At 33.9% G+C, this 13,665-nt stretch overlaps 1 protein-coding gene and 1 long non-coding RNA gene across 3 annotated transcripts; both read left to right on the top strand.

Annotated features, from left to right (window-relative positions):
- The first annotated feature begins 4,218 nt into the window (after positions 1-4,218).
- On the top strand, positions 4,219-10,701 carry LOC137819719 (uncharacterized). Of its 2 annotated transcripts, XR_011082380.1 has the most exons (5): positions 4,219-5,432; positions 5,519-5,562; positions 6,306-6,383; positions 10,253-10,316; positions 10,426-10,701. It is a non-coding gene; the product is annotated as an uncharacterized lncRNA (long non-coding RNA). The 2 variants fall into 2 exon arrangements; XR_011082381.1 differs by lacking the exon at positions 10,253-10,316 and having other exon boundaries at positions 4,221-5,432.
- Positions 10,702-10,708: 7 nt separating this feature from the next.
- On the top strand, positions 10,709-12,243 carry LOC137817969 (uncharacterized). The gene is made up of 5 exons (XM_068621192.1): positions 10,709-10,722; positions 10,846-10,972; positions 11,052-11,330; positions 11,409-11,510; positions 11,587-12,243. Exons 1-5 carry the CDS (start codon positions 10,709-10,711, stop codon positions 12,079-12,081), a joined length of 1,017 nt encoding a protein of 338 aa, XP_068477293.1. The 3' UTR covers positions 12,082-12,243.
- The last annotated feature ends 1,422 nt before the right edge of the window (positions 12,244-13,665 follow it).

Here is a 13,665-nt window from a genome sequence, read left to right as displayed (position 1 = left end):
TTACACATTGGAACTGAAACTATAAGGTATATAAAGAAGATGATTTATGCAGATAAATGTAACTCAATAGGAATGTCATTACTCATTAGCCTTTGTTTATAAACAGTTTATAATCAAACATCATAACATAACATGTCAAAATTCATTTTCCAGGGTATGTATGTCACAACCTTCCAAGTCATTGAAAACCAATCCGACAACAATACCAGAGGATATGTAGTTGTCCTAAAATTTAGAAGTTCAAAATTGCATCTTAAAATTGTGAGTATTGTTTATTGCTTTGTGTATTGCTCTATCAATTTCATAACAGTGTACTGACTGAAAAAAAGTTATTTTGTAAACAAAACTTAACTATTTTTTTGGTGCTTAAAATATTATAATCCTAGTAGTACCTTCATAAGCTTCCCACGTTGCCCCATCATTCTGAGGGCACAAGGTATTGGTAAATTAAACATGTTACTAATATAAGCAGTGACAACGTACGCCTTAGCTATTGAAACAATTATCTCCCTGAATCTTGATCGATAACTTACAAGACAAAATGGCTTGAATTGATGTAAATATTCACTACAAGGAAATAACAATTTAGTCACCGAATTTAGCGACCGAAAATTAGTGATCGCAATTTGCAACCGAAATAGCCACCAAATACCCGTAGTGTCAGATCTGCGACCGAAATAGCGACCGACTGAATTATTTATCATGTTAGTTAGTTTTGCGACCGAATCCGCAACCGAATATGAGAGTGACAAAACCATTGGTCGCTAAAGTGGTGGTTGTTTCGAATAAATTGGGAAAAATATATTTGCAACCGAATTAGCGACCGAATATGTTTATTTTTTAGCCACCGATTTTATTTCGGTCGCTAAATTTTATTGCTTTTTTCTGCCACCGAATTAGCCACCGATTATGTTTACTTCTTAGCCACCGATTTTCTTTTGGTCGCTAAATATAAATGTTTATTTTTGCCACCGAATCAGCCACCAAATTTATTTAGTTTTTAGCCACCGATTTTTTACCACTTTTTAGCCACCGAATTTCTTTTGGTCGCTAAATGTAATTGTTTATTTTACTACTATTAATAATAATAATAATTCATTTTTATTTTAAAAAACTATACAAGGATCACACACACTTTTGAATATTAATGAGTACTCATCCGTTTAAAAAATAATTAGTTGTATTACTGGTTTCGTTTTCTATTTAAAAAATATATTTCAAATATATTTGTAATTTCTTAAATTTAAATAAAATTTATTAAATACTCTTTTTAAAATATCAGCTCAAATAAAAATTCTAAATAAAATTACATAACAAAATATTATTATTAATAAAATTATGCTATATAATTATGCTATATAATTAAATTTAAATAAAATGATATCTTTAAAATAACTTTAATTTTATAAACATAAATAAATTTTTAGACATAAATTGTAAATAGTTTTTTAATTATTAAAATATCCATATTTACTATCATGGATATTTAAATATTTATTTTTAATTTTACACAAATGCTATATTTTTTAATATTTTTTAATTTGAAATTTGTTTTTTTTAAGCTTTGGAGTTATTTGGAAGTGCAGGTGTTGTTAGGGCACGAAATACCAAAATTGCTTATAGGAGTGAAGAAAGGTGCAGAGGAAGCTACAGCGGTGGTCGGAGGAGGAGGAAGCTGCAACGGTGGTCGGAGGAGGAGGAAGTTGTAGGTGATGATCGTGGTGCGAACGGAGGTACGAACAGAGGCGAACGAAGGTGTGAGCGGAGCCGAGCGGAGACGAACGGTGTGAGCGGAGCCGTGCGGAGGCGAACGGTGCGAGTAGTGCGAGCGAACGGTATGCCTGTCTTTTGGCTATATGATTGATTGAAAATAGATACCCCTAGAGTCGTATTCTTTTGGCTTTTTTCTTTTCTTAAAGCTTCATCTTAGTTCTGTCTATTGAAGTGAAACTCCAATTCTGATTGGAAAACAACAACAAAAGCATATGTAAAACTGCATCTATGTTTTGTTCTAGTTAATAGCTGTTTGAGTTGAGTAAACATATTTGACCATCATTTCAATCAATATATCAATACCTTGGCAGTGAAGACCGAATGAGCTAGTCTCATAGATTTATGCTTATGAGTTATGACCCATTCTACCAAGCAGAGAAAAGACTCCCACTGATTTCTTTGCAGTGAATCCCCAACAAATAGCAGTTTTTTCCCTTGAAGCTTTCTGAGGGCTAGCTTTGGCTTGAAACTGCAAAATATAGTCATTTTGGAATGTAGTTTACATAAACTAATCATACATGTATATGATAAAAATGTTTATATACATAAAGCAAGTTCTACAATTACAATTGGCAAGTTGGAGTGAGGAACTTACCGTGGCAAGGTGCAATCTTCTGGCTGTCACGTGCAATCTTCTGGCTGCCACTCCCAATGACGATAGTCAGAATCATTCCTCCCATTCTTGACACAAGAAAACTGTCTATCTATATATGGGCAGCTTATGTCAGAGTAGAGAGACGTTACTGAAGAGTTAAACACCCATTTCCCATTGGCAACATTGCACTCCTCAGGGTCAAAATCAAACATGTCATCAATCCATGATGATGCATTCACAATCACAACCTCTTCATCTGCCTTTTTGTCACCTGCTAGGACTATCATTGTATGATGAGATATAAATGCATAAGAATCAAACTCATAATAGATAAAAACATAAGAAGACAAAGATGAGGTGAGGTATATAGTTGTGGCATATGAGAAGCTGACTTACTCGACTTTGGTTTGGTGATTTGTCTAGGACATGGTTTGAACTTGAAAATGGACTTGGAAGAGAGGAAACTGAGTCTCTCTGCATACAAGATAGCCACAAAAACAAGAACACAGGTTGTGATGATAATGATGGGAAGAGGAAGCTTTCCTCTGGAAGGCTTCATTATTCCTGAAGGGATCATGGGGATTAATTGAGCTTAACGGTGGGAAGAAAGAGTTAATGAATTGGTGCTCAACAAAACAGAATGATGAGGACATTGTACAAAGGGTTTAGAGGGGGAGGTTTTATGCATTTTTGAGTAGGAGTGAAGTTAAAGCATAGTATACTTTGGCACACTAAAAAATGCTAAATGATACTGGAGGTTAAGGAATGGGTTGAAAGGCTAACATCTGGCACCTCATACTTTGGCCATGTAGAGGAAGCTATGCATGTAGCCACACATCATGCTTTCTAGTTTCTACATCATGCTATTGCATTGATAAGAAGTGGTAAAAGTTAGCTTGAAATATATCATATAAACGACGAGTAATGGTCAACATAATAAGTTAAAACTAAACAAATAGCCATGAGTTTCACAAGACAAAGTCATAAGCAACACATTCTTATTTGAAACCATTATTTTAGAAGATTAAAAATAGAGCCCAATATACTGCCAAAAGTGTCCTTAGGTTTCTTTTCGTTTAACTGTTTAAGCTTATCAACTCAATTGCTTTGATAAGAAGTGGTAAAAGTGAAGTAAAGATAAACAAAAAAAAAAGAAATTAATTGTTGAACTGCATCATTTATATTGGTGATACAAAATCAGGTTTCTTTTCATTTAAGTTTAAGCTTATCAACTCAATTGCTTTGATATGAAGTGGTAAAAGTGAAGTAAAAATAAACATAAAAACAATTAATTGTTGAACTGCATCATTTATATTGGTGATACAAAATCATTCCAATTCAATCATGTATTTAAGATTCATGGTTATGTGTGATTCTTCACTTGATATGAACGATGACTAATCCAATTGTGTGATTCAAATCATGAATTGTAAGATTCTTATAATTATGTTTCTTGGTGTATTACTATAAATTCCACTTGAAAACCAAAATCTTTGTTGCCCTGTCAGACCATTTTGTAAATCAGTGTTGTAGTAGAATTCATCAGCCACTGGGATATGTTGCAAGAGTACTTTTTATGGTCACTTTTATTTTTGTTGCATTTAAAATTCATTGAATATTCAGGATGAACATTTATTTCATTAAACTGTGTTAAACTTGTTGGATATAAAGGTTTTTCATATGTATCAAAGCTTCTATGACCAAGTAGTCCAAAGTTTGATCCTTATTGCACCCAATTTTCTTAGTAAATTTTCAATTGAAACACAAACCTTTTAAGCCCAAAGAGCTCTTGCGTAAAAAGTGTATGAGATTCATGTGCCTTCACTAACTGCTTAAGCGTTTGGGATAATTGTTTCATGACAACCTTTGGATGATTTACCAACTGGTATGCTATTGTTTTGATTTTGTAACTCACATGCTTGGGTTTGGGACATATTACATGGAATGATGTTAGAAAATAGAAGGGGATTAAATCACAATACTTGTTTTCAGCTCCCTGAAAATCTCTATTATCATCTTATACGAGTAAACTTGAAATTAAATCCAACCCAAAATTTTAAAATATTATAAATATGGGTCATTCTTTTGATTGATCTTTTCAATTCAATGTGTGTCTCACTTGCCATTCCAACATATAATCATTTTGTGCAGACTATTGCAGTTGGAATGAAATTAGATTAGTTTTGGGAGTTTATCATGACTAGATTGTGCAGATAGTATTCTGACATTTGTCAGGTTAAGGAATTGTTATTTTCTGTTTTTAGTTTGACTAATAGCTATTTGGATTTCAGTTGATAGCCACAAAATTTGTCCTCAAACCTAAATTAGGACACATTCCAAGAAAAAATCAATACATTGTCAATTAATGTGTTGTTTTGTTTTTATTTCCCTTTGCTTCTAACAACAGATAACCAGAACTAGGTATTTACAACATCTTAATGTTGGTGGTACATTTATCACGGATGAATCTCTGTTTGGCATTGTAAGGAGTTGTCCAAAGTTGGAGGCAAGTTATAAGAACTTGAATGTTAGGTTTTTGTGTTCAATTATTGTCCTCCTTCCATAACAAAAGAAACTAATATATAGAACATCAGAACAAAGGGTTTATACTGAAGCTCATGGTCAAAAGAAAAATTACAATTGTCTAAGAAATGGCATTTCAATAATCTCACTGTCTGTATGAGCCTGATCATCAATCTTCACTGGTTTATATTCGATGTTTGTGATATTCCATTGCATTATAAATGATAGCTTATTGTTTTTGTTCAGACCATTTTTCTTTGGAGTTGTCGTCATGTAACTGAGAATGGGCTTTTTGCCTTAGTTGACAAATGCCTGGAGCTAAAATCAATGAATGAGTTGTTTGACTTTTACATTTAAACTATTTGTTGCACCACCAGATTTTGTTTCCTTATAGATCTTCTCAAGCAATCATTCTATTAGCTTTATTAAATACCTAAGGGAGTGCATGACATAATAAATTTCCCATATCTGTGGCAGATTACCTATAGTGTTCCATTTGCTGTCACAGCAGAGTTGACGGCTGATTCAGGAGGTGGCCAAGGTTGGTATTAGTTGTAGATAGTTTTGATATCCTGAATATTTGGTCTTTTAATGTTTATGATCTCAAGATGCCTGTTGGTTTTGCAGGATTGGCCATAGGAGTTCTAAATCTAGCAATTGTTGTTCCTCAGGTAGTTTTCAGTAAAGCAATTGCTGTGTTTTACTCCACCTTTCTTAGAGTGAACCTTTTGGAGTTACAAAATTATCTTGTTTTATCATTGTTACATGTGTATGTTTATACTACTACATTAATGTTGTGCAATGTGGTGTTTTATCTTTCATATGCAATTAACTCTCCAAAATTCTTCCTTATTTACTAATTTTGGACACCATTCCAATTGATGTCACTTTAGAACAGAGTGCATAAAATTTATTTTTTACTGAAAAATCACAATCAATATTAAAAAAAGGCCATTATCTCACTCATTATTTCGATTACTTTTAGTTTTTATGCATACCATTTTTAATTTGTTAGTCTCAATGTTTAAATTCATAGAAATTAAAAGAGATTACAATAGTATGTATAAGACTAAAAATATGATCTTTACATGAGACTAAAATGTAAAGTTTGTTCAACTATAGGGACCAAATTAATGGTTGAACTTTAAAAAATAAAAGGTGAAAGATTTTTCCCTCTGTTCTAAACTTGCCTCTGCATTCATTTCCTTAGTTTGTAGTTTCTTCTTTCTTATTCTTTTGTATGATATCAAGATGAAACTGTTGGCAATATGGCTAATCAATGGCTGATTATATCTCAATTTTTATTAGTTTTCGATGATGGTGACTAAACCTTTATTATTAGGCTGAATCTAGTTTTACTTATTTTAATGATCTTTTGATTCAATATGATATTCTTCGTCTCTCTTGTCTATAGGAAAAATATATATAGCCGCAGCTCTATATAAATAATAGAACCTCCTCCCAAGATCAGTTACAAAGTGAACCAACAAAGGTATGTTTCTCTTCCTGTCAACCCAATACTTTCATATTTGCATCCATTTTTTACTTTCTCCATTCAGTGTTCTGTTTTCTCTCTCCTAAAACAAGTGTATACATTAAGAATTTGTTGTAGTCAGATTGCATTAATGGAAATCCCCGAAGGTAGAAAGTGGATGTATAAAAGATTGGATAGAAACAAACATCTGACAGAGGAATTTAGAGAAGGAGTGTATGAGTTCCTACAATATGTTATTAGTCAAGAAAAGTTTCAAGAACAAGGTGAAATGTTAAGATGTCCTTGTATTAAATGTAGTTGTAAAGTTTTCAAGTATGTGGATCAAGTTGGGTGGGATCTTTATCAAGAGGGATTCATGCCTAATTATTATTGGTGGACAAATCATGGTGAAGAATTGTCACAATCCCCCCCAGTGGATGTTTCCAGTTCATGTTATGGAACTTGTGAACAAAGAGAAGAATTAGGTCGTTTCCATCAAACGATAATGGATCATGTGGGGCCCTCAAATGCACATTGCATGCAACCAGAGAGTGTTATTGGATTTGAGTACATGGAGGAAAATCCTGATCTTGAAACTCGAAATTTTTTTAACATGCTTGCGGTTGCACAAGCACCCTTGTGGGAAGGATGCGAGAATCACTCAGAATTGTCAGCTTCTTTGGAAGCTCTAAGCTTGAAATCTGATTATAATATGTCTGAAGGATGTTTCAATAGAATGGTCCAACTTATGGGGGAGACTATGCCCAAAGATCACATAATGGTTAATAATTTTTTCCAAGCTAAGAAGTCAGTGGAAAAATTGGGTTTGGGTTGTACGAAAATTGATTGTTGTCCAAAAGGATGCATGTTGTATTATAGGGAACATTGTCATAAAAGTATAACTAATTGCTTTATTTGTGGAATGGAGCGATATAAGACAGTCACTAGGAGGGGAATTGAAAAGAAAATTGCTATTAAGAAAATGTGGTACTTTCCCATCATTCCTAGACTTAGAAGGTTATACTCTTCAATGGCAACTGCACCTCACATGAGATGGCATAGTGAGAATCAAAGGGACCCGTCTATTTTCTCTCATCCATCTGATGGAGAAGCTTGGAAGCATTTTGATAGAATGCATCCAGATTTTAGTCAAGACCCAAGAAATGTCAGATTAGGTTTATGTGCAGATGGGTTTAATCCTTTTGGTCAATATGGAAAAAGTTATTCTTGTTGGCCAATTATCCTAACCCCATACAACCTTCCGCCTTCCATGTGCATGAAGAGAGAGTTTATGTTTTTGACAATCTTAGTTCCAGGTCCTTCAAATCCAAAGCATAAGATTGATGTGTTCTTGCAACCACTTATAGATGACTTATGCACCTTGTGGACTGAAGGGATATTGACTTATGACGTGTCACTAAGGCAAAATTTTATGATGAAAGCTGCTTTGATGTGGACAATTAATGACTTTCCAGCTTACGGCATGTTATCGGGTTGGATGACTTCTGGTAGACTTTCTTGCCCTATATGCATGGAAAGAACAAAGGCTTTTTATCTTAGTCATAGCCACAAGATATCCTTTTTTGACTGTCATCGTCAATTTCTTTCACCTGATCATCAATTTAGGAAGAATAAAAAGGCATTCAAGAAGAAGTTTGTTGAGACTGATCCCCCTCCTCCACGTTTGTCTAGTCTTGACATTTGGAATAGGGTTGCACACTTACCAGTTTGCACTGAATTACAAGAACAACAAAATATTCCTGAATATGGTATTAAACATAATTGGAAGAAACAAAGTATATTTTGGAGGTTGCCATATTGGAAAACTCAACTTTTACGTCACAATATTGATGTTATGCACACAGAGAGAAATGTGTTCATGAATGTGTTTGACACTGTGATGGATATCAAAGGAAAAACTAAGGACACAAACAAGGCTCGATTGGATGTAGCACAAATATGCAATCGAAAAGAGCTAGAGTTGAAAGACATTGGTGGTGGCAAACTTATCAAACCAAAAGCAGCATATACATTTACGAAATCCCAAAGAGTCTTTATTTGTAAATGGGTTAAAGAACTGAAGCTTCCAGATGGATATGCTTCCAATTTGGGTAGATGTTTTGACCTTAATCGAGGCAAGTTACATGGCATGAAAAGTCATGATTGTCATGTGTTCATGCAACGTTTGCTTCCAATTGCATTTGACGCATTACCAAAATCAATCTGGAAAGTTCTTATTGAACTTAGTCTTTTCTTCAGAGAATTAAGTTCGACAACACTAAATGTTGACCACCTAAGAGTTATGGAAGAAAATATTCCTGTGTTATTGTGTAAATTGGAACAAATATTTCCACCAAGCTTCTTTGATTCCATGGAACATCTTCCAATTCATCTACCTTACGAGGCAAAAGTTGGTGGTCCAGTCCAATATCGTTGGAACTAATCACTATTATAATATTTGTTGTTTATTTATTTAATATTTAAAATTATGTACATCCATATTCTTTTTTAGGTTCTTACACTCCCTAAAAAAAAGTAAAAAATAAAGCGAGGGTGGAAGGCTCTATTTGTGAAGCTTACTTGGTGGAGGAAACATCTACATTTGCCTCATTTTATTATCCTGATCATGTTGAAACAAGAAGGACTAGGATCCCTCGTAATCTTGAAGTAGGCGAGGGTTCTTCACGTGCTCCTCCTATTTCAATTTTCAATTATCCAGGAAGAGAAATCGGAAAATGCATGACATATTATCTAAATCAAAAAGACTTTGATGCTGCCCAATTGTATGTTCTTCAAAACTGTGAAGAGGTTCAACCATATTTTGAGTAAGACAATGTTCACTCATTTGAAAAGAAAGTTAATTATGTTGCATGAGGTTTGAATAATCAATTTCTTTGTTGCAGTATTTATGTTAAATATTTAAGAGAGATTAGTCCTACTGCTTCAGAAGCTCAAATTGGCCAATACATTTCATCCTATTTTGCTATATGGTTCAAACAATATGTATGTTTTTAATTTGCCTTTTATACAAATTTTACTTTTGGAGACATTGTGTAATTTATAATCTTTTGTTTAGGTTCTAAATCCAGAAAATAATATTGAAGATCCATTATTGGTTAACTTAGCATGGGGTCCTAAGAGAAAAGTTCAATCATGGTCTATCTATGTTATCAATGGATACAAATTTCACACTGTTCTTTGGAGTGAAGGCATGAATTCCACTAACTATGGTGTTTATGTACGAGGAACCAATGATCAATCAGAGTCAAATTTTTATGGAATATTGTCTAATATTATTCAATTGGAGTATACTGGCTTTCCAATAATGAATGTAGTTCTCTTCCAGTGTGAATGGTTTGATAATACTCCTAATATAGGAACCAAAGTAGATAAGAACTATGGGATCGTTCAAGTAAAAGAATCACGGAGATATAATAAAGCATATGATCCATTCATATTTGCCCAACAGGCAGAGCAAGTTTATTACACCAAATATCCAGAGCGACACCAAGGTTGGTTGGGAGTAATTAAAACAAAAGCTCGTATTAGAATCATTGATAACACAGTAAGTGAGGTTGAGCATGACACTCCATACCAAGATGATGAGCTTCTACAACTTGAAGTAGTGCTACATGTTGATCCAGAATTCATTCATGATTCTCTTGCTGATGTTGATGGGGGGGGGGAGAAGAAGTAGATATACAATTACTAAATGAAACAAACATAGATGAACAATACGAGGAGGAATACATTTCAAGTGAGGATAACATTGAGAGTGATTTCAGTGACACAGATACCTCTTCGGTAATTCATGCATTAAAATTGATTGTATACCTAGTCCAAATTATGTTTAACATTAATTTTATTGTGGTTTCCCATAATTGTAGTGAATAACAGGGAAGATAACTGACATATTTGGTTGACATATTTGGTTGTAGAAAACAAAATCAGGTTTGAGTCTTTTGATCATGATTACTTTATTTGTTTATTCAAAATTGATTGATCGACTTTGATTATTGTATTAATTACATCTTATATATGTAATATTTTTTACTTGCAGATGACACCAAGGGGTAGAGGTGGTGGTCGTAGACCACCTAATCGTGGTGGTCGAGGTGTTCGTGTTGATGATATATCTTTACCCAATACCAACATTCCCCCTTCGTTTGTTCTTCCAACAACTATGGAGTCTACACATCCTATTTATGAAGGAGCCGCCCCACTTCCTACACTTCACGGACAAGATATTGAACATCATGTAGGAGAATCAAATCCTACTACCTTTTCTACAGAGCTAACTATGAATCAACCTTCACCGATACAAGACTCTCTTACACCTGACAATGAGTTTGGCAATGTAGTTGATCAAAGACCCTGGCTTCATGCAGCAAGAGGAGAGTAAGTATATTTTAATCTAATTGTAATTCGTAAATATGATCTAATTTTCATATATCATTTTGACAATATGTTTTGAACATAGTTTTTCACTTGAAAATGGACCTTCCAATGTAATCTCACGAATCATCAAGCAAAAATATGATGAACCCAGTCCCACTTGGAAGAAGGTTCGTCTTGAGCTTAGAGATAGATGGTTTGGAGAGTTCAAGGTAATTTGAGTTATGATTACATTTAAAATGATATTTTATTTTTCTACAATGTTTTTTTTCTAATTTATTTTACATGCAGAAAGAGTATAGGTGGGATATGGAACAAGACCAACTCATTAGATCCATTTTTTATACAAAAGCCTCCCGTATCTTTAAAAATGCTATGAGTAAAGTTAGGCATTGTCAAGATAAGGGGACCTGGATTCCACAACTTGTTCGAGCAACCTTGGACCAGCATTGGAGTTGTACAGAATTCCAGAACAAGAGTGTTATTGCCAAGGCGAATCGGGCTGTTGAGAAGGGAGCCTCAGCCTACTGTGGTGGTTCCATATCTACTGCAGCTCACTTTGAGAAAATGGTAATATTATTATATTTCTTCTCTTTCTATATTTAATTTAAATACAATCTATTATATCTTTTTATCGAATTTATGTAGACTAAAGAGCTTGAACGACAACCAACTGCTTGGGAGGTTGTAGAGAGAACAAAGAAATTGAAGACTGGAGAATGGGTCAATGACAAAACTCGCAACCTTGCGGTATTTTTAAACTTTGTTATAGTTTAATTTTTACTTTATGTTTTCTTCGTAATAATCAATTTGACTTCATTTTCAGGAGAAATATAAGAAACGTCGAGAAGAAGCCCAACAACAGCAAATGCTTGAAAGCGCATCTTCGCAAAACTCTCATGTTGCCTCTATTGATGACAATGAAATATACATCGATGTTGTTGGAAGTGGAAATAAAAAAGGGAATGTCTATGGTCTTGGTGTATTGAGCAAAAGGTTTAATAGTTCAACAAGTGCTCACTCTGCTGCAAGTCAAGCTCCAGTAGTCCATCAAATAGAAGAAATGCGTGAGATTATTCAAAAGCTAAATGATGAACTTATGACAAAACGTGTCAAGGAGCGGACACTTGAAGAAAAGATGGAGCTATTGATGAAAACTCATGAAGAGCAAAGTGAACGCATGCGCAAACAAGATGAGAAGATGCAACTCATCCTACAACACATTCAAATGAATAATCCCGCATCAGGCTCTTCAGATCCTACTACCAGTGGACATCATAAAGGAGACCAGAGTAGAGATGACAGTTCAGAAGAAGATTAGTTATATGTTGAATTATATCATAGATTTGACTCTTTTAACTAGTTTTCAACAGTTTTAGTTGTGTAGTATGATTTACCTTTAATTTGAGCACAACTTCTTCTTAAACTATGTATTTGAAGTTCATTACAATTTAGCTTGATTGAATTTTGAGTATCTTTATAAGCAGGTCTGAATTTTTTTATAAAATGGTCAAAATACCATTTTAAATAGGTATTAATAATACAAATAAAATAGCCACCGAAATCAAATCCGTCGCTGTAGAAGTCTCTATTTAGTCACCGAAATAGTCACCAAAAGATTTTTTTTTAGCGACCGAAAATGGTGGTCACTATCACCTTCTAATTCAGTCACCGATTTAGCCACCGAAATTTGGGTAGCTAATTTGGATTTTGAATTTCTGTGACCAAATTTTCTGCGATTGATTTAGTCACCGAAATTTCAGTTGCTAATTTGGTTTTCGAATTTTGGTGACTAAATTTATCTGCGAAAAATTTAGCAACCGAATTTTCGGTTGCTAATTTAGTTTCTAAATTTTGGTGACCAAATTCTCTGCGACCGATTTAGCCATCGAAATTTCGGTTGCAAAGTAGCGACCACTTTATAATTCGGTCGCTAACGGCTTTGCGACCAGGGTTTTCGCTTCCATCTTTATTTGGTGACTGTTTCGGTCGCAGATATGATTAGCGACCGATTATAGTGATTTTAGTGACCGAATTTGGTGGTCGCTAAAAGTGATTTTTTTGTAGTGATTGTTCTACAGTATTGTCCTGTCAATAGGGTTTCGATTTGTGATTTCAGTATACATGTGACAAGCACAAAATTCTAACACAATTTTGTATTACCACTCTGGGTTTTCTCTCTTTCTCACTCATTCATCACACTTGGTAGTTCATATACAATATGCAACTATCAATACACATAACTATCGCAACTCGATCTAAAATAGCTCAAGGATTGGAATAAACCAAGCATCGGTATATATGCATTATTCAACAACACAGCTTTTGCCAACAAAGTACTCATCTTTCTATCATAACCCAAACAAGAGATAAGGATAGATGCTGATAAACTGACATAAAAAAGAAAGTTGAAAGCAATTGTTATTGGACTCTTTCACCCGTCACCTTTTCAAGGAAACCTTATATGTACATTCAGTATATTTGTTATGAGCAGTAAGTACTAGTGTATATTACAATGTTTACAACCTGTGTGAATTTTATCAATGAATTAATTGAGAATTCTTAGTAACGTTTCACCACCACCCTACTCAATCAAATACACAAAATATAGCAAATCAGAATAATCACTCAATCAGGAGAGCATAGTCACCATCACCAAAGCATCAAGAGGGACCAGTTATGGGCATCATAGTGAAAACTGAATTCTTAAAAGAGTTGTGAAAACTGAATTCTTAAAAATAATCTCAGCATATTGTTTTCCTCTAGTGGTAGGTGAAAGAGACATAATTCCAAAACAATGATTTTAAATTTTTGAGAAATGAGAATTAAATAGAAAACTAAAAAAATTAAAATATAAACTCACTTTTATATAATCTTTTAGTCATGATTAAGGACTTAATAAAAT

The sequence above is a fragment of the Phaseolus vulgaris genome, chromosome 10 (genome assembly GCF_000499845.2).
Source record: "Phaseolus vulgaris cultivar G19833 chromosome 10, P. vulgaris v2.0, whole genome shotgun sequence".
Taxonomy (NCBI): domain Eukaryota; kingdom Viridiplantae; phylum Streptophyta; class Magnoliopsida; order Fabales; family Fabaceae; genus Phaseolus; species Phaseolus vulgaris.
This window is presented reverse-complemented; position numbering and strand designations above follow the sequence as displayed.

Bases quoted from the DNA above. Each gene is read 5' to 3' on its own strand.
- LOC137817969 (XM_068621192.1), top strand. The intron at 11,331-11,408 runs GTAATATTATTA...GAATTTATGTAG, and splicing joins CAGCTCACTTTGAGAAAATG to ACTAAAGAGCTTGAACGACA. The intron at 11,511-11,586 runs GTATTTTTAAAC...CTTCATTTTCAG, and splicing joins ACAAAACTCGCAACCTTGCG to GAGAAATATAAGAAACGTCG.